The sequence below is a fragment of the Xyrauchen texanus genome, chromosome 35 (genome assembly GCF_025860055.1).
Source record: "Xyrauchen texanus isolate HMW12.3.18 chromosome 35, RBS_HiC_50CHRs, whole genome shotgun sequence".
Lineage (NCBI taxonomy): Eukaryota > Metazoa > Chordata > Actinopteri > Cypriniformes > Catostomidae > Xyrauchen > Xyrauchen texanus.
In genome coordinates, this window is record NC_068310.1 from 28,153,412 (window position 1) to 28,177,011 (window position 23,600).

The 23,600-nt window shown below is 42.8% G+C and overlaps 1 protein-coding gene across 1 annotated transcript in view; it reads left to right on the forward strand.

Moving 5' to 3' along the window:
• Positions 1 to 20,762, forward strand: part of LOC127628727 (protein SOGA1-like) — a 32,379-nt gene extending 11,617 nt beyond the window's left edge. The window contains exons 4-11 of the mRNA XM_052105565.1: positions 1,542 to 1,607; positions 2,150 to 3,295; positions 3,465 to 3,551; positions 4,366 to 4,527; positions 5,021 to 5,272; positions 15,609 to 15,652; positions 15,767 to 17,144; positions 19,831 to 20,762. Of these exons, the coding sequence (XP_051961525.1) occupies positions 1,542 to 1,607; positions 2,150 to 3,295; positions 3,465 to 3,551; positions 4,366 to 4,527; positions 5,021 to 5,272; positions 15,609 to 15,652; positions 15,767 to 17,144; positions 19,831 to 19,980 (3,285 nt within the window). The 3' untranslated portion in view covers positions 19,981 to 20,762. The remainder of the gene's footprint in view (positions 1 to 1,541; positions 1,608 to 2,149; positions 3,296 to 3,464; positions 3,552 to 4,365; positions 4,528 to 5,020; positions 5,273 to 15,608; positions 15,653 to 15,766; positions 17,145 to 19,830) is intronic.
• The last annotated feature ends 2,838 nt before the right edge of the window (positions 20,763 to 23,600 follow it).

A 23,600-nucleotide genomic window follows, 5' to 3' on the forward strand; every position in this document is an offset into this window, starting at 1 on the left:
CTTTCATGGAACAAAGGACTGACAGCCTCAGTCACCATTCACTTTCATTGTATGTAAAAAAAAAAAAGATGTTATGAAAGTGAATGGTGACTGAGGTTATCGATGTCTAATATTAACCCCTGTTCCACAGAAGAAATAAACTCATATTGGTTTGGAATAATATGAGGGTTGGTAAATGATGACTTAAATACACTAATGTCTATTTAATAATGTCCTATTTGAGCATTATTGGCTTGACACTATATTTTTATTACAATAGCCATAGAATCATTATACTTTTCATCTGTGCTTATGGTATATCACTTGTGGTTTTGTTGCTTAGACACTTAATTTTCATTATACAGTTACAGGCTGACCTTTACCCTGACTGTGTGTAGTGGGTGTGACCAACAGCTGACTGCCTGTTAAAGCATATGATCTAAGGGTCTGAATTCAAACTACAGCTGTCATTCACACTTGTGGATGCAGTGAGGGGGAGAGCAGAAAAAAAATGGAAGTGGGGCAATTAAAAAACAAGGGTTAAAAGAGTGGCAAAGTAACAATAAATAGATATCAAGGGGAGATCCTTGTCCTTGTCCAACCCTTGCTTCCACCCAGTTATCATTTAACTCTCTTTCTTTTTACATTTTACATTATTTTAAGCTACTTCCGAACCTACTTAAAAAGATATTAAGAAAAAATAGACACTGGCATTGCTATACCAACATACAATCAGCAAATAAGTCTGCCTTTATTGGCTATGAAGGCCTGTAGGTCTTTAATAACAGCACGCATTCAGTTTAATCCAGGATTCAGTGCTTAGAGGTGGATCTCAGCAGCTCAGACAGCTGTTGCACATTCCTGATCCTCACCCACCAAACAAATCAGCTACAACCAGATTATCAAGGCCTCGTGTGAGCCTTACACTACCTGAAACATGATGAGCTACATGCAAGCTGAACCCTTTTACTCGTCCATGTCAAATTATAAGTGTTACCTGATATTTTTGTGCAACCCTGTACAAGAAAAGGCAAGTATACTTTTGCATAGCGAGTATAGTATGCTTGTTGTGTGAAGAGATTTGTCTTAGTTATATGGCAAAATTAAGAGTCTTGGCCACTGAAGTTATTTTTAAAACATTCAAAGAAAACATTATAAAGTCTACATGCTTCAAATCTACTCTTTTTGCTTTTATGGGTTTGAGCCACTGAGAGTCATTAGACAGAGCAGCAGACACAAAGTCTGAAGTAGTCAACATTCTTGACATACTTAGAGCAATATGGATGTTTGGTGTAGTAAAGTTTTTGCCAGCTCACTACATGCGTATGATTGAGTGTGTTTACTAGGTGCATGCTTTTCTTCCAGTTAAGTATTTTCAGTCAGTATTAGAAAACGCTAGACAGTGGTAGAATGGAAAATAACAAACTGTGATAAATTAACGCTTATGACCATAGGAGGACAGCATTTTAGAGCACATGTTGCAATGGCCAACCTATTATAAATTGTGTTAAATAAGCTGCTAGTATGTCTTTAAACGTAATATGGATATGGTGTATCCACAGAATTCTCTTAAGAGGAGAAGTTTGAGATCAATGTCCAGCAAGAGTGAAAAGAAGCTCTCTCCACAGGTGAGGATTTGTTCACTGAATTGATTATTTACTCACCCTCATGTCATTTAAAATCGATATGCTGTTATTTCCTCTGTGAAACACAAAAGGAGATATTTAATGATTTTTCACACAGCTTTTCAAGATATTATGACAGTGAATTTTGACCACAGGCTGCCAATCTCTAAAACAAAGACAAAAAAGCACCATATTTCAAGTCTTCTGAAGCCATACTAAATAGCTTTGTGTCAGTATACACTCTCTAATCAAATCATTGATGAAACACACAAGACATACAACAAACAATGTTTGATGTTATTGACGTCCAAATTTTTGGTCCCATCTTGTGGTCCCAATTCACAATCTTAATATAGAAAAGAGATCCATGAAGATTCTTAGAAATTCTCCTTTAGTGTTCCACAGAGATAGAGGAAAAAAAGAAACATAGCAAATAGGTTTGGAACGACATAAGTTTGAGTAAATAATGACAGAATTTTCAATTTTGGTGATCTATTCCTTTAATCTATTTCCAAACATTTTTACATACATTTACCCATTTTCAGGATGACAGAGCTGATTTGAAATGCCAGCTCCATTTTGCCAAAGAGGAATCGGCGCTCATGTGCAAGAAGCTAACCAAGATGGCCATGGAGAGTGAGACAATGAGGGAGGAGCTCGCCAAATACCGTCTGCTTTATGGTGAGGTGGATGAAACCCAGGCTGCAGCGGGCTCCAGCAACTCTACCCACACCCGAGAAGCAGAAGCCAAGGTTCACTTACGTCTGGTTGAGGAAGAAGCCACGCTGCTGAGTCGACGAATTGTGGAGCTGGAGGTGGAGAACCGTGGGCTACGGGCAGAGATGAGTGAACTGCAAGAGAGAGGAGGAAGCCTGGTGGAAGAAGAGTTGATGAAAGTACCAGGCGAAGGATTAGGAGAGCAAGGGGAGATGGAACATGCGCTTAGAGGTGGAAATCTGGAGAAAGCAGAAGAGATGAATACACACACTAATATACACGTCAATCAGACACATTCAGAGGAAGGACGCTCAGAGAACTCTTCTATCAGCCACATGCACAGAGAGGGGCTGATTGGTGGGGACAGTGACCAACCAGTAGAGCAGGAGCTGTCCACTCAGAGTAGGGAGGAAGTAGGAAAAGCAAAGTCAGGCTGCTCACTTCGAGTGAAGGACCTAGAAGGTCTTCTGGCCATACGTGACCAGGCACTGCTTGTCAGATCAACCATCCAGTTTCTGACATGCCCTGTAAAAAATGGTCTCTCACCTACATATACCCATAAGACCCCTCCTGGTGCCCCCTACCTGAGCAAAACAGAGGTGGATCCTCAGTGCAAGACACATCAATGGCTTTTGGACCCCATGCTGAGTCCCTTAACCAATGGACTAGAGGTGCTACAGGCGCAGTTGCGTGCTCTTGTAGAACAGTTGGAGGTAGTTACAAGCTCCACTTCTGAACGCCCTGCACCTGATCTAGAGAAGACTTTAAATTGTGGAATTGAAGAGAAGGACACAAAGGATCAATCAAAACAGGAATGCCCAGATGAAGGAAATACTGTTAATCTCAGAATTCCTCTCGAGAATGAAGGATATAACCAGGATAGCCTATTGCTGCTCACTCTACAGTTCCAATGGTTCCTCCAGCGGTGGCGGCATGGAGAGAGACCTACAGAAGATGGAAAGAACCTGTTCGAGGTAAATTTTGGGAGAGGGCCATGGGCATCAACATCATGCTATTGGGAAATGCATTTTGATTGATGGAGAGGGCAAGGATTTTCTTGATAAGGGTTTGTGTTTGCTTTTGATTGGTTTGCAGCTGAAATAACAGCATTATGTATTTATGCAATACGTCTTTTCTTTTCAGATGTACTGTCAAAATGATCCTTATATTCTAATGGACACAGAGTCACAGAGGTGCAAGTATAACCCCCAAGATAAGTGCAACAGTCAGGTATGAACAACAAAGAAAACACAGGAAACTTACGTAGTTCAAATATTAGTTATGACAAAACTAATAAATATTTGTTTTTGATTCAACAATGTGTAAGTATAGTATTGGAGCTTATGTAAACAAGTTCTGCACCACTAGCAGCACCAAAATTAATAAGAATATTCTATAATTATAATAAATAATGCAAAACAATAAATCGATCATCTTCCATTGTTTGGCAAACAGGCAGTCCTGGCCCAATTTTACATCATGGTTAAAGTTGGCACGAAGCCACCACCAAGTTTCTGATTGGCTAACTTACATGGGTTGCAGTTAGAACCTGTCGTATACTTGTAAAACGTGATAATTTTCCACCCTCATTCTGACCCTCAGTGTGACATCACAATGTAATTTTTGCAGCTTGGTTTCAACAAATGCTTTTTTTGATGTGAGAAGGAAGTTTTGAGTTCTGAAACTTATAGTGTGTTTTATATTACAATGACCTCTTATATGTTAAAATATGAAGGAACATTCCTCATGTCATGACCACTTTAAGCTGAAACTGTCAAAACCTGAAAAAGTGAAAAAGTGTTTTCTTAAAAACTGTGGTTGAAGGGTTTTGTGCCAGTGTCTAAAGCTGATGTTAGACTTGCATTGTTTTTGTCGGCATTGTTGCCAAATAGTGTTGCTAAAAATTGGCAAGAGAGGAAGACACATTGGTCTTTGCAACAATTAGCTCCCCTGTGTTTTGACCTGTTGCCCATTTCCGATTTATCAAACAAACCGATTGCCCTGTGAACATTTACCATAGGTCAATATAATGTATCTCTTACAGGTGAGCAGTGCCCTGCTGTCAGACCTGAGGGCAGCACTACAGGATCTGTTATCTGAATTGTGTGAGGAGCACAGGGCCGCCCAGTATGTCATCTGGCAGTTTGCAAATGCCAAAGCAGCGTGGGCAGTGGAGTGTGCAGAGCTGAAGAGCCTCATAAGCAGGGTGAGAACTGGGACACATTTGGGGTGTAAATTATCAACTTTAATACCCTTCAGAGAATATGAATGAAAACTCCTGAAAACACCAGCGTGAACCAATGAATTTCCATTTTATATAAAGGGATAGTTCACTCAAAAATGACCCTCATTTTGTTCCAACCCTTATGACTTTCTTTCTTTTGTGGAACACAAAGGAGATATTAGGCAGATTGTTAGGCTCAGTCACCACTCACTTTCATTGTATGGAAAAATACAACAAAAGTAAATAGTGACTGAGGAACAAAGAAGGTCATACGGATTTGAAATAACATGTGGGTGAATAAATTATGACAGAATGTAAATTTGTGCATGAATTTACTTTTTAAGAACTCTGTACTCTATGTTCTAGGAACTGTAGGGACCTGCAGTGGAAATTAGAAAAAATTCTGCACCAGAGAGATCATCATTCTTGTTTCTTTATTGTTGTGCTGACACAGGTTGTTTGTATTTGTTCATAGCTGGAGGGTCCAGCAGGGAAAGTAGGAGTAAAGGGTCAATCAGACCTAAATATAGCTTTACAAAAGGACCACATTGAGAAGCTTCAGCATCTGTTAGCAGAGTCCTACGCTGCAGTCATGGACCTGACAAGGCAACTGAAGACCCGTGAGAACACCTGGAGCTCTGAGCGGCAGGAACTCATAGAACACCTGAACCGCATGAGATTGCAATGCAAAGGTTCCAAGAGAGCTAAGCACAATGGGAAAATGCAGGTAAGAGCAGCAACTGGTGTAATACACAGAAATAAAAATTTGCAATGTAACATGTAGACAGGATTTTTGTAGATTCATTATTTGTATAATTCCATTGATGTTCATATTTCATATTTACCTGTTTTCATGGCTGTGAACTTAATGGATTCGGCTGATTCATGACCTATTCAGTATGTTCTCTGGTTTCACAGACAGATCTTTGAAGTCTGAATTATAAACTCTATAATAAATTCCCTGATTTAGTAATACAATTTCTAATACTGTAACTAATGCAGCTAATTGTTAAGCTTAAAACACATTATATCCACTATATATATATATATATATATATATATATATATATATATTACTCTCCGAATGGCCTTGTTTCACAGGCCCAATTGATAAACAGGGGGAAGAGATTGGATACAGTCCCATGAGCCTGTGTGAGAAAGGGTTGTAAAACAGCGCATGGCAACAGAATTTAGGCTAATCCCCTTGTGGGACTGTTGGACAGCAGGCTGAGTGCAGAAATCAGCTTCAATCACTCCTGACTCTGATGCTTAGCCAAACCACACTGACCACAGAGTGAGAAACAGAGACTTATCAAGGCTCAAATGAAATTCAAATAAGGAATTTACTTTCTTTACAGTAAATAGGGTGAAGAAATAGTTAATCATTAATTACATTTACATTTATGCATTTGGCAGACGCTTTTATCCAAAGCGACTTACAGTGCACTTATTACAGGGACAATCCCCCCGGAGCAACCTGGAGTTAAGGGCCTTGCTCAAGGGCCCAACAGTGGCATCTTGGTGGTGCTGGGGCTGGGGCTTGAACCCCTGACCTTCTGGTCAGTAACCCTGAGCCTCAACCACTGAGCCACCACTGCCCCACTAATTAAGCTGTTACCATATATTTTTAGACAATTTGGTTAATATTGTCATGCAGATTAAAGGTAGTTTAATTCTTCACAAAAGGTCTTGCCTATTATTGCCGTGGTCGCAAGAGACAGACATAGATAACTGACCCGAGTGCATGCCGCCAAGATGACAAGCGCAAAGCACTCATGCCAATACAAGACATGGAACATGAGTGTCTGGATCCCGACACCAAAACCAAACAAGACAGAAGGGTCAGGATCCAGACATCATGATCCAGACATGAGAAACGAGACCGAACGAAGAGGAGGCAGGGAAATCCAAACCGGAGCCGTGCACTCACACAAAGACAGGATCCGGATCCCGAAACAGACTGAAACCAAACCAGACAGGGAAGTCAGGATCCAGACACCATGCTCCAGACATGAAACAAGACAGACCGAAGAGCGCACGAAATGGAAATACAAAACCGAAACTGTGCGCTCACACAAAGACAGACAACGAAATACAAGACAGACATGGGACGATGACGCCATGGTCCTGTCACACAAAAACCCAGACTGACACAGTGACAGGACCATGACATTATCGGGTCTGGTGGCCAGGTGAAGGCTTTAGTGAGAGATCCAAGGAGAAGAGGAGGGTAGTAAGGACAGGAAGGGGAGCAGACTGGGCAGCAGCCACTGGACAGGGTTCAGGAGGGAACGGCTCAGGGGGTGGTGCCATGACTTGGAGGGCGGAGCCATTGCAGGTGTGGGCACTGACCACAACAGGGGAAAGGCCTCCGTGGCCATAGATGCTGGTTGTGACAGGGGAATGGCCTCCATGTCCATGAGCACCAGAAGCTGCAACTGGAGAACCGACTAACTAGACCGACTGGAAACACATGACCAAACACACAATCGACTGGAAACCCCAGACAGCACCCAGACAGCACACACGAGGAGATAACAATATGTTAACAAGACAGGACAGGTGCGACCTGCGAGGCAAACGCCAAGCGATGCACACCACAGGTGACAAAACGAGACAGGACACCTGTTCTAGAGTTCGGCCACACATATACATGACACCTAAGACCAAAGTGACCGAACCTCAGCACAACATGAAGACAGCTTGCGACCCGAGTGCATGCCGCTAAGATGACAAGCGCAATGCACTCACACCAATACAAGACAAGACATGGAACATGAGTGTCCGGATCCCGACACCAAAACCAAACCAGACAGAAGGGTCAGGATCCAGACACTATGCACCAGACATGAGACATGAGACCAACCGAAGAGCGCACGGCAGGGAAATCCAAACCAAAGCTGTGCACTCACACAAAGACAGATAGAACATGGAGCATGAGTGTCCGGATCCCGACACAGACTGAAACCGAACCAGACAGGGGAGTCAGGATCCAGGCACCGTGCTCCGGACATAAAACAAGATAGACCGAAGAGTGCACGAAAGGGAAAGACAAAACCGAAACTGTGCTCACACAAAGACAGACAATGAAACACAAGACAGACATAGGAGTGGTGGTGGGGTAGTGGGCTAAAGCACATAACTGTTAATCAGAAGGTTGCTGGTTCGATCCCCACGGCCACCACCATTGTGTCCTTGAGCAAGGCACTTAACTTCAGGTTGCTCTGGGGGGATTGTACCTGTAACAACTTGTGCACTGTAAATCGCTTTGGATAAAAGCGTCTGCCAAATGCATAAATGTAAATGTAAATGACATTGGACATAAATGATGCCATGGTTCTGTCACACAAAAACCCAGACTGGACCGTCACAATTATCTTAGATGCTAAGAATAGCAGTGGAATATAGACAGTGGCAGTTTTTGAAGAGAATAGTTAAGGCTAAGGTGGAGCGCAGACAGGGTTACTTTTGAAATTTATTCCACTACAGATTACAGAATACATGCTGTAAAATGTCATTTGTAACATATTCTAAATACTTTGGATTACTTCTTCAGCATTACTTATTTTTTCACTTGTTTTGACTATAAAAACCGGTACAGTAAGACAAAATAAAAAATACATTCTCTGAAAACAAAAATATCATATGTAGTGTTGCTTCTAAAACAAGATCAATCAAATTGATCTTGTTTTAAGGATTTTTAGATATTTTTACAGGAAAACAATACAAAAATTATCAAGAATATGATTTTTGCCCTAATATCAAAGATCTTACTAGAAAAAAAGAAATTATGATCCAACGTGAATTTTCTTGATAACAAAATATGATCATGTCTGGTAACATGTGCGTGTATAATGGCTTGAAAAAGCATTTTAGCTTAGCGTAAAGCTGACAATTTACATAGGTTTATTTCTATTTCTTCTGCTCCAAACGTACTTCTCTGTCTGCTCGTATGAATGTAACACATCATAAGAGAGTGTTTCACCGCTGTTCAAATGCACTTTGGATCACATCATTTATATGTAGCTATAAATGTTTTCCATCTGAAAGGACTAAATATTAAATGAAACAAATTACAATTAAATGCAAAATAATCTCTTCTGTAATCATTTTTTAATGTAACTTTATTCTAATTACCAATTATTTAAATTGTAACTGTAGTGGAATACAGTTACTTATATTTTGTATTTTAAATACGTAATCCCGTTGCATGTATTTCATTACTCACCAACCCTGAGAGCAGAGGAATTTATCAAATATTTGATCAAAGAGATTTCCTGCTTCCCTTGCTGTTGACTTTGCTGTAATCCCTAACTGCTTTCCTGACACACTTTTCCTAAATAAGACAGGCTTTCTTAGTTGATTACTGTGAATCTAAAATTGTTCATCCCCAAAAAATATGGGAAGGATTCCCAGTTTCAAAAAAATGCAGTCAGAGATGCTTTTTTTTCTTCTTCTGAAAGGTCATGCTGCTGTACAGATTTGTTCCCTCTCGAGAGATCTCTCCTATTGCGTAAGTAGCTTACGCTATGGGAAAACTCCGTTTCTCGAGAAATATTGAAGTCTTTATGTAAAACGCATTGCAGCTGCACAGCAGACAGCAATGAGCGAGGCAGCTCGGTCATTGGCTGTGCTGCGGCAACTTGCTCAAACCAATGACGGGGCGACTCTGAACGCGCGACCAATGAGCGCGCGCGTCGCGCCCGCGCGCTCAGAGCCCGCCAAGATTAGCGTGGCTAAAGCTATATATTAGGCGCCCCGTCATGAGAGTTCTTTAGATTTAATCTCCTTCAGCGAAGACCTTCTCTTCGCTGGATCCTCCGGATTGTTGGAGTCTTTTCGCCCACCGTTGACAAGCCTACAGCAGGACTGCTAAGAGGACACCGGCGCCTTCAGCCGCCTTCGAAGCCTTCTGCTACGCCATCCGGCGCGCATCACTGATATCCTTTTTTACTTACAAGTGTTCGCCTCTGCGACGCTTTTGATTTAAGTAAAAGAGCAATTTTCGAGGCGTTGTTCCAAATGCCTTTAACCTGCGCCTCATGCAGAGGCCCTCTTCCTGACGGGGACCGTCACGTTATCTGCACTCGCTGTCTGGGACCTGACCACGCAGAAGCTGCTCTCATTCAGGGCGGATGCCCCGAATGTGACTCCCTGGGCCTCGCCGAGCTGCGCGCTCGCTTTGCCGCCTTCGCCGCAAACGAGCCTGCTTCCACCATGCTGCCGTCTCCTCCGTTCGAGCCGCGCAAGAAAAAGCGCCGCTCACAGAGGCTGCCAGAGCACGCGGAATTCAGTGACGTCACGCTGGGCCAGTCCCCGCGTGCTTCACCACTACCCAAGATCTCCCCGCCGCCAGTCCATTTCACGCAGGCGGACCAGCACCCCTCCAACAGAGCGGTGGGTCTCGTCTCGTTCGGCGCGTCAGGGGACGACGGTGAAAAGGATGACAGCCTTTTCTCTCTCTAAAACGTGTGAAACATTACCCAGTCCCCTTACAGGCGGCTGGAAATGTCTGTACAGCAGTCAATGGGCCAGTCACAGAACTCGCTCACCTGCAATCAAATGCCGTTTTAACGGCAACACACAGAAATCACAAAAAGAGTCATTTTCTGCCTGTGTCACTAAGGGGTCACGTGTCCACACTAAAGTGCGCATTCCCACGTATCAATACTGTCCAAACAGTGCCGAATACTTCCCCAGCTCCAGCTGGACGCACCATATATGTAGATCGTGTGCCTATTGTCATGTATGCACCACTACACGCAAGCACTGTTCCCACAGTTATAAACACTTCCCCAGTAAAAGCGGGAAATACTATAAAGGTAGCGCGCGTGCCTGCTGTCCTGCATGCACCCCTACACACAAACACTGTATGCATAGCCAAAAACCCCCCGCCGCGAGCGGGAGGCTTTATGAAAGTGGCGCTTGCCTACTACGGTATATGCACCCCCACCCATAAGCACTGCCCATACAGTTTCAAACAGTTCTCTGTCTCATGCCGCAAGCATCACAGATGTGACGCGTGAGCCAAGAAACTCCCCGCTAAGAGCGGGAAGCTTTATGAAAGTGGCGCGCGTGCCTATTACAATGTATGCACCCCCACCCGTAAACACTGTCGATACAGTTTCAAACATTTCTCTGTCTCATGCCGCAAGCATCACGGATGCGACGCGCGAGCCAAGAAACTCCCCGCTAAGAGCGGGAAGCTTTATGACAGTGGCGCGCGTGCCTATTACGATGTATGCACCCCCACCCGAAAACACTGTCCATACAGTTTCAAACATTTCTCCAGCTCATGCTGCGAGCATTTCGGAGATAGCGCGCGTGCCTGTAATCTCACACGCACCCCTGCACTCAGCACTCAACAAGGCTGCTCAGCGCACGCCCGCGCCTCTGACAGCTGTAAGCTCAGTGTTAGCACAAGGCAATTTGCCGGTGGGGCCCATACGTCACTGCGACACGCCCCCAGCCAGTATTCAGCCCATATCTGTGCGAGCAAAAGCCTGGGAAAAAATCCCCGACATGCCGAAATGGGTTTTGAACATAATAAAACACGGTTACTCGCTTCAATTCGCTCGCAGACCACCCCGCTTTTCAGCGGTGGTCGAGACGAAAGTGAGGAGAGATGTGTCGCTATAGAAACTGTTCCTCCCTCTATGAGCGAGGCAGGTTTTTACAGCCGCTATTTTCTCGTCCCGAAAAAGGACTGTGGCCTCTGCCCCATCCTAGATCTCAGATATCTGAACAAAGCTTTAATGATTCGCTCGTTCAGAATGTTAACGACCAAATAAATCCTCGCGCAAGTATGCCCCGGGGATTGGTTTCTATCAGTGGATTTGAAAGACGCTTACTTTCACATTCCGATAGCGCCTCATCACAGGCCTTTTCTGAGATTCGCTTTCGAGGGACAGTCATACCAGTACACAGTACTACCATTCGGCCTATCATTGGCCCCCCGTACATTCACGAAATGTATGGACGCAGCACTTTCCCCCCTGAGACAGCGGGGAGTGCGAATACTGAATTACCTCGACGATTGGCTAATCATAGCACAATCAGAGAGTCAGTTAACGACGCACAGATCTTGGATTATCAGCCATCTAGAATGCCTGGGTCTGAGAATCAATTTTGCAAAGAGCGTGCTATCCCCCAGCCAGAATATCTCTTTTCTGGGAATAGTGCTAGACTCAGTGCAGATGACGGCGCGACTCTCATCAGAGCGCGCGCTCTCTATTCGACGCCTTGCAACATCATTCAGACCGGGCACGCGCGCCCCCGTCAAACGATTTCAAAGGATGCTCGGTCTCATGGCCTCGGCATCAGCTGTACTCCAGCTAGGATTGTTGCACATGCGTCCTCTCCAACGCTGGCTCAAGAGCCGTGTCCCCACTCACGCGTGGCGCTCGGGCCACTTTTTAATCAGAGCAAATCACGGCTGTATAAAAGCCCTGACGCCCTGGAAAGCCGTCGACTGGTATCGAACCGGCGTGAGTCTGGCGTGAACACACGGAGAAAAATTATCACGACAGATGCCTCCAAAATAGGATGGGGGGCCCTTTACGAGGGCAGGCCTGTCTCCGGCTTTTGGTCAAACCCGGAAAAGCGCCTACATATAAACTGTCTGGAAATGAAAGCGGTCGCCTTGGCTCTCAGAGCCCGGCTTCCGTATCAGAACGAACACGTCCTGGTCCGAACGGACAACATGACGGTAGTATCGTATATAAATTGCCAGGGTGGACTCAGGTCGAGCTCCCTGCACTCTATGGCCAGGGAGCTCATCTCATGGTCACAGCACCACTTGCGCTCGCTGAGAGCAGCGCATGTGCCAGGCATCCTGAACCAGGGAGCGGACATTCTGTCCAGAGACAAGGTTCTCCCAGGAGAATGGTCTCTCCACCCCCTGACGGTTCAGTGGTTATGGCAAACCTTTGGCAAGGCGGAGGTCGACCTCTTCGCCTCCAGGGAAAATGCACACTGCCCCCTTTTCTTCTCAAAGAGCACGGACGCGCTCGCCCAAGTCTGGCCGAGCCGCCCCTTGTATGCTTTTCCCCTGATCGCGATGCTACCTCAGGTCATCAGTCGGATCAGGGAAGTGAAATGTGCAGTGCGCCTGGTAGCCCCTCTCTGGAAAAACCAGACGTGGTTTCCAGAACTGATGCAGATGATGCAATCTGCCCCATGGCCGATTCCGCTGAGGCTAGACCTCCTCAGGCAGGCCAACGGGATAATTCTTCATCCCCGGCCCGATCTGTGGGCCCTCCATGCGTGGCCCCTCAACGGGTTCCCGAGAACCTCCCCAGTGGAGTTTTGAGAACCATCACGGAGGCGCGAGCGCCCTCTACGAGACGCTTATATCTGGTGTGATACCAAGAGCTTGAACCCCAAATCGTGCGAGATACCAAGTGTACTGGCCTTTTTGCAAAAGCTGCTGGAGGCGGGCCGCACACCCTCCACGCTCAAAGTCTATGTGGCTGCCATAGCGGCGTCACACAATCCTGATAAAGGATGAACCCCCCTCGCCCCCCCTCGGTGCCGATCTGGGACCTGGCCACGGTCCTGGACGCACTCAAGAGTGCCCCGTTCGAACCTCTCCGAACCGTGCACCTTAAACAGCTCTCGCTCAAAACTGCGCTCTTGCTGGCGCTCGCCTCAGTCAAGAGAGTGGGCGACCTGCACGCGCTGTCATCAAGTGCTGCTTGCCTGGAATTTGGACCTAACAACTGCAGAGTTGTCCTTAGGCCAAAGCATGGGTATATTCCTAAAGTGCTCTCCACACCCTTCAGAGTACAGGTGACATCTCTGGCAGCGCTATCGTCCCCAGCGGACGAAAGCGACGCTAATTTACTCTGCCCGGTCAGGGCGCTCAGAGTATATTTGGAACGTTCTGCCCCGTTCAGACAGATGGAACAATTATTCGTATGCTTTGGCGGCCGCACTAAAGGTCTCGCAGTTTCAAAGCAAAGAATATCGCGCTGGATAGTGGATGCTATAGCGCTGGCTTATGAAGCCAAGGGCCTTCAATGCCCCTTAGGCGTCAGAGCTCACTCTACGAGGAGCATGGCCTCCTCGTGGGCGTGGTCGAGTGGGATACCCATTGAAGATATTTGTGCGGCGGCAGGCTGGGCCTCGCCTTCGACATTTATCAGGTTTTATAACCTACAGGTCCCCTCATTGCATTCCAACATTCTATCAGCCTGACTGTAGAATGGACTGGAGTATGTATATGCTGAGCATTATCTCCTCCCTTATAGGTCCGTCTCTGACTGACTTAGAGGATTTTTTATGCATATCAATACATAGAAAAATCAGTACATAAGTTATGTGCTTGTGTTTTTACAATGAGCGCCCCACCATGGACCTCCTTGGGGCAAAGGCGCTCTGTATTTTCCCATTATATAGCTCGCCGTTGGCCGGCTTGTTGGATAATCACTTTGCTTTAAGGCTCAGGCATCCGCCTCTGGCTTTATAGAGCGAAGTCAGCACGCACTGCGTTTTCATGGTGTTCCCATAGCGTACGCTACTTACGCCAATAGGAGAGACCTCTCGAGAGGAACGACTCGGTTACTAACGTAATCTCGGTTCCCTGAGAGGAGGGAACGAGTATTGCGTAAGCTGCCGTGCTTGTGCTTGGTCAGTTCGCTTCAGTCGATTGAACCTAAAGAACTCTCATGACGGGGCGCCTAATATATAGCCTTAGCCACGCTAATCTTGGCAGGCTCTGAGCGCTGGCGCTCATTGGTCGCTGCGTTCAGAGTCGCCCGTCATTGGTTCGAGCAAGTTGCCGCAGCACAGCCAATGACCGAGCTGCCTCGCTCATTGCTGTCTGCTGTGCAGCTGCAATGCGTTTTACATAAAGACTTCAATATTTCTCGAGAAACTGAGTTTTCCCATAGCGTAAGCTACTTACGCAATACTCGTTCCCTCCTCTCAGGGAACCGAGGTTACGTTAGTTACCGAGTCGTTTTTCATGCAAGCATATACTACTGTATGGGTGTTTATCCAAATTTAGGCACTTCTAGAAAGTCATGTTAAAAAAATTGTTATTACACTTTCACTATTTTTATTTTTATTTTATTTGTCTACTTACAATGGCCAACCATGTATCTACATGTGTCACAGGATACTTGAAATGATAGTTGTGATAATAACAGTGATGGAAATAACATTTAGATTTTTTTTTTTTTTTATTAAATTACTTGCAAAGGCCAATTTCATAGCTATCATTTTATGTATCCTAAATACAAACGATTAAATAATATTTTAAAACTTTTTGCATAATGTGGCAAAATTACAGCTTTACTGAAAATGACACCTTATGAAAATATTCAGATAACAAGTGACATTTACTTTGTACAGTATTTTTATTTTTCTTCAGACATCACCCACCTCAAACATGCTCTTCACTGACAATTTTGTCGACTTGGTTACCAAGTACACTATTATTAGCTGCAAATTTTTTTGGTGTGGTGGTAATTAAACCACAACGTGGGATAGGCGCACGTTTTTAGAAACTGATAGAAATTATTTTCACACAATTATTGAAATGGTTTATGTTTATGTCCTTCTTTGTTTTTGTAGTTTTAAGCATGTAAACATTTGTGCTTCTGTAACAAATTTTCATATTTTAATATTGAAGGTCTGAGTCTGGGACAAAACTGTACTATCTAGAGTATACATAAAGGCATTAGAAGAACCAAAAAAAAAAAAAGATGAAGGCCTGGTAAAAAAGTTTTCAAGTCAGTTTTAATGAGCCCTTTGTATAACAAAAATATATATTTTTAATTTGTTTGTTTTAATAAAAATTAAAACCTGAAGTGCCTGAAGTTGAAGAAACACTCATATATTTATTTTGTCACTCAGGTATTTAATTTTATTATTTTTTAAAGGTGCATTTCACACTTTTTTCCACTTTATACACAAGTTTTACCGCTAAAGAAATTAATAGTACTTTTGACTAATATGTTAAAACAAAACATTACTTGGTGTACCTTTTAATATTTATAATTAATATTGCATTACTCCCCATCAGTGCACAAATAACACTCATTCTTACTCACTTTTAGTTCCCTGGATTCAAGATGATGGAAAAAGATGGAATAAAGGAGAGGTCATTATAATTTTTTTGTTTGCACTGAAATTATACTCAAAGTATCTGACCATATAAATGCTTAAATTTTAAATTGATTGATTAATTTCTTACAAAATGTTGCTTTCTCAATAGGACAGCAGTCAAAACTGGCACAGCAAAATCCAACAAAAACTGGATGTACCTCAGCCGAGAGGCTGCCCTTCTGGACAGAGAAGAACCATGTAAGACCTGGGACTACCCTGTCATGCCTCCCAGTTTCCCTGGTCTGAAACTAAACCAATCAATGCAAAGAAGCCACACTGCTCCAGAAAGGACCAGCATTAGGATATATTACAGCCCTCCATCATCTAAAAGGATCCAGCTGAGCTCTGTGATAGGACAAGAGAAGGAAGAGTGTGAGGAGAGCCAGGAACCACATTTCAATGCTGTTTCCTCTGGACTTGTAAACCAAGACTGGGTCACTGCATATGAAAACTGTCAGGTCAGCCTGCCATTTGACTGCCAAAGTTTGATTGAGAGAGATTCAATGGCTGTCATCAGCTCTACATCTTCTTCTGCTGTTCAGACCTCTGGCATTACATCCCCATCTCGCTTGGCTTTGAATACCTTGGACATCTCAGCCAACTTGAGTGATGACATGAAAGAAATTACTGCCAGTGTGCTGCAAACTTCCCAATCCATGGAGGGGAAAAGAGCAAGAGATTCTGGTAGCAGTGTGCTGCGTGTTAGTACAGGAACTCAAACTTGTGCCCTGCCCCAAGTTACCACAGTTGGGCTACAGACGGATGGTCCCCGAAGTCTTTATACAGCAAAGCACTGGTCCCCACGGGTGACCTCATTTGTATCTGCAAGAACTCCACAGACCTCAACTTCTTTGGATAGAGTACCTGGTTCGACAGACCGGCTTCAGCCACTTACAACCTCTCCGAAAATACAACGCAGACACTCTGCTTCCTCACCTTCTTCCTCTTCCTCTTCCACTTCCTCCTCCTCTTCCTCTTTCACCACATCCTCTTTGTCCTCCTCCTCCTCTTTGAGCTTCTCCTCCCGGCTGGAATATGGAACTAAGGAGCATGGTCCGTGGGGCCTGTCACCACGTGGTTCCCCAAGTTCTGCCTGGGCTCGTTCCACGACTAGCAGACCGAGCTCAGTATCAGTGCAGGCCAGTGATAAACCCGGCAGCCGGAAAAATGTAGGGATCCACAAGTACGGTTTGGTCCAGGAGTTTCTGCGCAATGTTTGTGGCCGGGGAGAGAAGACCAATACTGAGGTGGAGAAAGCGCCAAAAGCGCGAAGAGATCACATTGGTCTGGTGGGTTCAAAGAAATCAGAGCACCCCCCCTCTCGTATACCAGCGGTGCCACTGGTCAGAAATGACAGCATCACCAAGATTGTTAACCGCAGATTTATAAAACAAGGCCAAAAAGAAGAGGGAGTGTGTAGCCAGAGCCAGACCCAAACCCAGATCCAAATCAACAGGAGTTTGATCAGTAAGAACAAGAGCCTGGAGGTTGGTAGTAAATTAAACCCACACACAAATATGTCAGAGAGCAAAATTGAAAGTTTGGTATTGGCAGGATAATATATTGGTTTTTAGGGGGGGATGTTGTAGAAAAGGGCTAAAAGAGTTCAATAGATTCGTACCATGTAATAAAACTAGAAAAAGAAGGGTGAAATGAGTTTTGAATAAAGAGTTTTACAGGGCCTTTACATTGTGAATGTTACTTTCAAAGAATAATTCAAATAAAATTTAAAATCCTATCGTTATTTACTCACCTTAATGTCATTCCACACAAAAGGAGAATTTTTTATAATCTCTACTACAATGACAGTTTACACTGACCTGTTATGAGATGTCTGTCAAGCGACAACAGGACAAAGCAACAACAACAACAAAAAGTCTATTTAAAGCACCATAAAACTAGTCCATGCAACTCATGCACTACATTCAAATTGTACCTACTTTATATCATGTGTCGTTAACTACTATGTACTTACCATTTTATATAATGTCCTTATTATGTACTGTACATATGTGTTGTTGCATTGTACTTGTACCTGATTTAATTACATCTGTATTTACACGTTAAATTTACCCCTAATCCTAAACCTAACCCTACCCCAACACTTACCCTAAATCCAAACCCTAATCTAAAACCTACCGGTACATCAACATCATTAGCAGTAAATGTGAATCTTGTGAGAATTTTACTGAACAACAAATGAATTGTATTGTATTGTTAGTCAATAGTAGTTAAAGACACCTAATTTAAAGTGGGAACTTCAAAGTCTTCTGAATCCATACAGTAGCTTTGTGTGATGAATAGACTGAAATTTAAATGGGTCATGAAATGCTATTTTCTATAATTTAATTATCTTCTCTGAGGTCCACTGATAATGTTAGTAAAGTTTTAGCACTAAAACAGTCATAGTTTAGTAATAAATGATCATTTTCCACCCTGTTTCTGGCCCTCACTCTGAAACGCTCAGTTTTGGCCACAGCATCTCCTTTAAACTTTCATTTAAACGCCCACTGTTGTGGTTGGCTAACATCGTACAGCTGCTCGAATACACAGTCATATATGAAACTCAGAAGAGTCAGAAGAGAATGAACAAGCTCCACAACTTTATAAAGCAAAATTTGAGGGTTTACAAATAACACACATCCAACACAATGCATCTGAATATATTATACTGTTCACTCAAGCACATCAGCACTATAACCATCAAACAGTCATGACATATGAAATATTAATGAATTAAATGGTGTACTCACATTTTTGCAGTCAAGTCCAAATGTTTTAACTGCACCATCCTTCAATAACAGTTCCTTTGCAAAGCTTGAATCATATTATGACTGGTCGAAAAGAAGTCCACGCACATACATAGTCCATAGCACGATGACTAGACACACACACATAGGTGCACTGAGGTGCAGATCGCGGGAAACGTATCCAAACGTATGGGGTTGGTGTAAACAAAGTCCATGTTTACACCAACACCATCATACACTAACGATTCAAAATAGCACAGATGGGTAAAAGCACAGTATGTTGAGTAGTTTGTGTTCAGGACAGCAAGAGGCAGAGCAGCTGAATGAATCTCCTCTTCTGACTTGTACCTTAACACAGCATCTTTAAAAAGCATTGCAATAAACATGACAATGGTAAAAGACGGCTGTCTAATGCATGTTATATGCAACAACAAAAAAAATACAGTTGAAAATAGTTGGTCAAACTAGGCCTGTCTCTCTCTCCCTCTCTGTTTACAATAGGAACTGAACGCCAGTCGGCAGGGCCAAGGGGGCGATGATACATGTTTTGGGCGTGCAAATACAACTGATCAATGTCTTGTGACGTCACAAACACACAATTTTCAAAATGAGACATTTCAGTGGGGTGGGATCTATATGTTCTTTTTAGACTGGGGAGGGAGTTTTGAGTTCGGACATTTACAGTATGTTTTTATAGTACAGTTACCTCTTAAATGTCTAGAAAAAAATATTTTCCATTTCATGACCCCTTTAATTAATTATTCACTCTCAAATCATTCATGCCAAACATTGTGCAGCTAACATATGGCTTCAGAAGACTTGAAATATAGTGCACAAGTCATATGGATGCCCTTTTAGGAGCTTTACAGTCAGACATGGTCATTATAAATGCAGTTTATTAAGACAAATATATAGTAAAACAAAGTAACGAAACAAAAGTCGAAAACAAAAGGCAGGCAAGGGATCCAGAAAGGCAAACAATGCAAATACGATCAGCAAAGGGGAAATCCAAGAAACAGGCAGTAAATACAAACATATACAGGCAAGCTAGAGAATACGGAGAACAGGCAGGAGTCAAACACAGAGTAGTCAATGATAGAAATGACACTCAGAATTGTAGACCAGGCAAACTAGACTTCACATTGAATGTGTGAGAACCCGGAACAAATGTGAAGCAGGTGGGAGAGTAATCAAACAGAGCGGAGGATATGGGAAATGTAGTTCGTGAAATGTTAATATTCAGGTGACGGCAACCTCTGGTGGAGTGCAGGGGTGATGGCAGGTGCTGCAGGTGTAACAATAGCATACAGGTTTGGAATGACATGAAGATTAGTAAATAGAGATAACATTTTAATATTTGGGTGAACTACCTGTTAAATGCTAAGCTGAACATATATTTTTATTAATTCCTCTCTTTTGCCAGGACGGAGCCTGTGACTGCAGTTCACGCTCCCTGACCTCCTGCTTTGCCCGACCCTCAAACAAAAACCTTCGGCATGTTCACCGTCAGCGTAAGCCCCAGCCACAAGAATGCCATTCAGTTGGTGTGAAAGGGGATCCTCTTGCACAATGAGAGGGGGAGTCATCATAAGCAGTGACACCATGGAACAGCTGCCCACGTTCATAGGGACCGGAAGACCCACATGGCATCGGAGCATAGTTCCACACATCTCCTGCCCCTTGTGTGTTTGTTTATGAAATATTTTTTGTTATTTTATTTCAATTTGATTTCAGCTACAATAAGATGTTTACCATCAATTCCATAGAATTGAGCAGATTTTCTCATAAAATCAGCACAGAAAATACGAGAAAAGTCTGCAGATTCTGTCTGTACCAGCGGATAGGAAAGGTTATTATTGATGTAGACTATAGATTGAGGGAACAAATTGGGATGGTGCTGTTATTGTTTAGACAGTCTTTAGACCATCCCGTCAGTCCATTGATAACACAGTATGATGTGTCATAAAATGTATTTTCAGTGACTTTATTGAAACTCAGTTGACTTTAATTTTATTATTTCTTTATTTTATTTACTTTGTTAAATGTAAGAATACCGAAAATTAAGCAACATTTCTTATCTAAAAAAATGTATGTAGCTTTTAAAATAGTTTATGCATGTTACAATGTGTATAAGAAACTGATATTGTTTAGATGCCTTATAACTGTAACCTGTTTCTCATAGCTGTCTTAATGTAAAATGATCTGTGTTGAATAGATGCAAATAGTTGCAGAGGCCAAGCACCTTAACAGAGATTAATACATTTGTGAATTGTAATTGTTTGATATTTGACACTTTTTATGGCATTTGAATAAAAGCAGATCCATGTCATTGTATTAGTCCCTATTAATGTGATATTAAAAGCAAATAAATAAAACAATGTATGAAGTAGTTTTCAATACGGTGATTGTGGTTACTCATGATTCTAGGTCTCACACACACACACATACACAAACTTGTTTTCATATCATTGTGGGGACTCTCCACAGACTTCTGTGAATTTTATGGATTTTATACAGATCTAACGATAATGGGATGGTGCTGTTAAAAAATGCATGTAAAAAATGCATTTTTACATTTAAAAGAAACCTTTGAGTTTAGTATGTTTAATAAGCCATTTTCCTTGTGGGGACCGCTGGCTGGGCCCCGCAAAGTAGTAGGTGATCTCAGGTTTTACTATACTTGTAGGGACATTTGGTCCCCACAATGTAGTATAAACATGTACACTCTCTCTCTCTCTCTCTCTCTCCCTCTCACACACACACACACACACACACACAAACACAAGTAATAATTAAAAACTCTTCTTTTATTTTGATTAGGTAGTTTTTGTCAGTTTCTTTATCTCTTTACAGTGAAGTCTATGATAGCAGCATAATATCATCTACTTTTGTTGAAAGTGAAAGGCTAGTATGTTCTTAAGATGAAATAATACTATAATACATGGCAAAGTAAGATAAATGTTCACATTCAGGAGTTTTATCTGTTCAATGCAATGGAGCACATGTGTCTTGACCTCTGGCGGTTGAACAGTGACATAACAATGTGGTGAATGTTGAAAAAAAGGCGATAGACGATTTTGAAAGGTAGGGTGACCATACGTCCTCTTTTTCCCGGACAAAAATGCGTCCGATTTCTAAATTTGCGCAAATGTCCGGGATTCGGCTGTAGTTGCATTATGATGTGCAACTGGTCTAATACTTTATTGTGCGTGTGCGCATGTTTGCATTACTTTAACCCCTCTTTGTAAGTCCCGCCTTCTCGCACACCAATTGGTCGATTATAAGAGGCTTGCAGAAACTATTGGCCAAATTCCTGCCTGTCAATCGCTCCGCAAACGCACGAAGCGCTGATGTGTGTTCGGCATCAAACAGTTGCTTGACATTAGCAGGAAATGACAGCTGAGAGGAAACGATGCCCAAAGAAAGTGCAAATTTACAGAAGAATTGCACAAAAAATTCCCATGCTTTCGTCCAGGTCGAGATCCGTAGGAAGCAGAATGTATGACATGTAAAGATGGCACTTATGTGTTAGTGGCTAATAAAGGTGCAAGTGATTTAGAAGCACACATTAGCTCTGCAAAGCATAAAGGGTCAGCAAAAGGTGAAAGTTCATCAGGTAAATTAACGGACTAGTTTTTCTGACCAGTTAAAATTGTTATCACATTGCTTCATTTTCCATGGCCAATCAAAATAATAGTAGGCCTAATAATAAATGAAGGTACACTTATGGCATCAAATATTTTATTTTAGTACATGGACATTCAAAAGAATGATGGAAATTGTTATTTATTTATAGACATGTTACATGTTATGTTATGCTAATAGAGTGTCTTTTTCACTGTATTAAAATTTGCATTCATTGTAACACTGTTTGGAACCCTTTTTTGTTTGTTGTTTACAGAGTCTAGAGCTGTCACAGAGATCATTGCGATATCTCAGAACACTTATTTCAGTAATATTTTTGCATACCTTTCCAAGAATTACAGCACCTTTAATGGGAGAAATGGGAACAGCCAATGGTTGTTGAATAGGAAGTCCCGCCTTACATATAAAGGAGTTAATCTTTTAGATACAGACATAGCCAACCAGTTAACTGCCCGTTGTACAAAGGTGCATTTTTTTCTTGGGTGGCAGCAGACGTCCTAACCCCATCCCCGCCCTGTTCTTTTCCACATGGAGGCTGACTCAGGCTGAGTAGCCTGACAGGAACAACGCATGGCACCTTTCACCCATCGCGCCAGTGAATTCGAGAACGCGCATGCGCATTTGCTGAACCAGCCTGAAAAAATATTAGCGTTTTATCTGAGCCAAAGAATCACAATTTATGATACAATTGTTGTCATATATTAAGTATTTTTTTTTTTGTAATTTTATCTTAGTCTCGACCAACCGTTTTGGAGATTTTGGTCTTTACACATTCAAGTAGATAGTTATTTTTAGATAGTATATAGCTGCCAGGAAGTGTTCCAAAAATGGCCGCTGAGTTGACTGACTTGTACGGTGGCCGACAGAGCTCAACGTGCTGCAACCTAAAGAAGACGCATGCAAATAGAAAAAAAACGCATGCAAATAGAAAAAACGCATGCAAATAGAAAAACGCATGCAAATAAAAAAACACCGCAAATTAAGAAAACATCTTCATCAGTTTCACAACACACGTGTGCTCCAAATACTCACAACACAACAAAATACAGAAGCAGCTGCAAAAGCTCACAACACAACCAAATACAGAAGCGGCTGCAAAACTTCACAACACAACCAAATATAGAAACGCGCTGCAAGTAATACAGACCACAACGGAAATGTTTCCGGGGGAACCAAAAAAAATGCTCTCAATAGTCCCTCTATAGAATGTAGTGAGGATGGGGGTTGGGAGATGTGCTTTCCTCAGCCTTCGAAGAAAGTAGAGACGCCGCTGGGCTTTCTTGGTGATAGAGCTGGTGTTGAGGGACCAGGTGAGGTTCTCCGCCAAGTGAACACCAAGGAATTTGGTGCTTTTGACGATCTCCACAGAGGAGCCGTCGATGTTCAGCGGAGTGTGTTCACCTTGTGCTCTCCTAAAGTCAACAACCATCTCTTTTGTTTTGTCGACATTCAGGGACAGGTTGTTGGCTCTACACCAGTTCGTCAGCCGCTGCACATCCTCTCTGTATGCTGACTCGTCGTTCTTGCTGATGAGACCCACCACGGTCG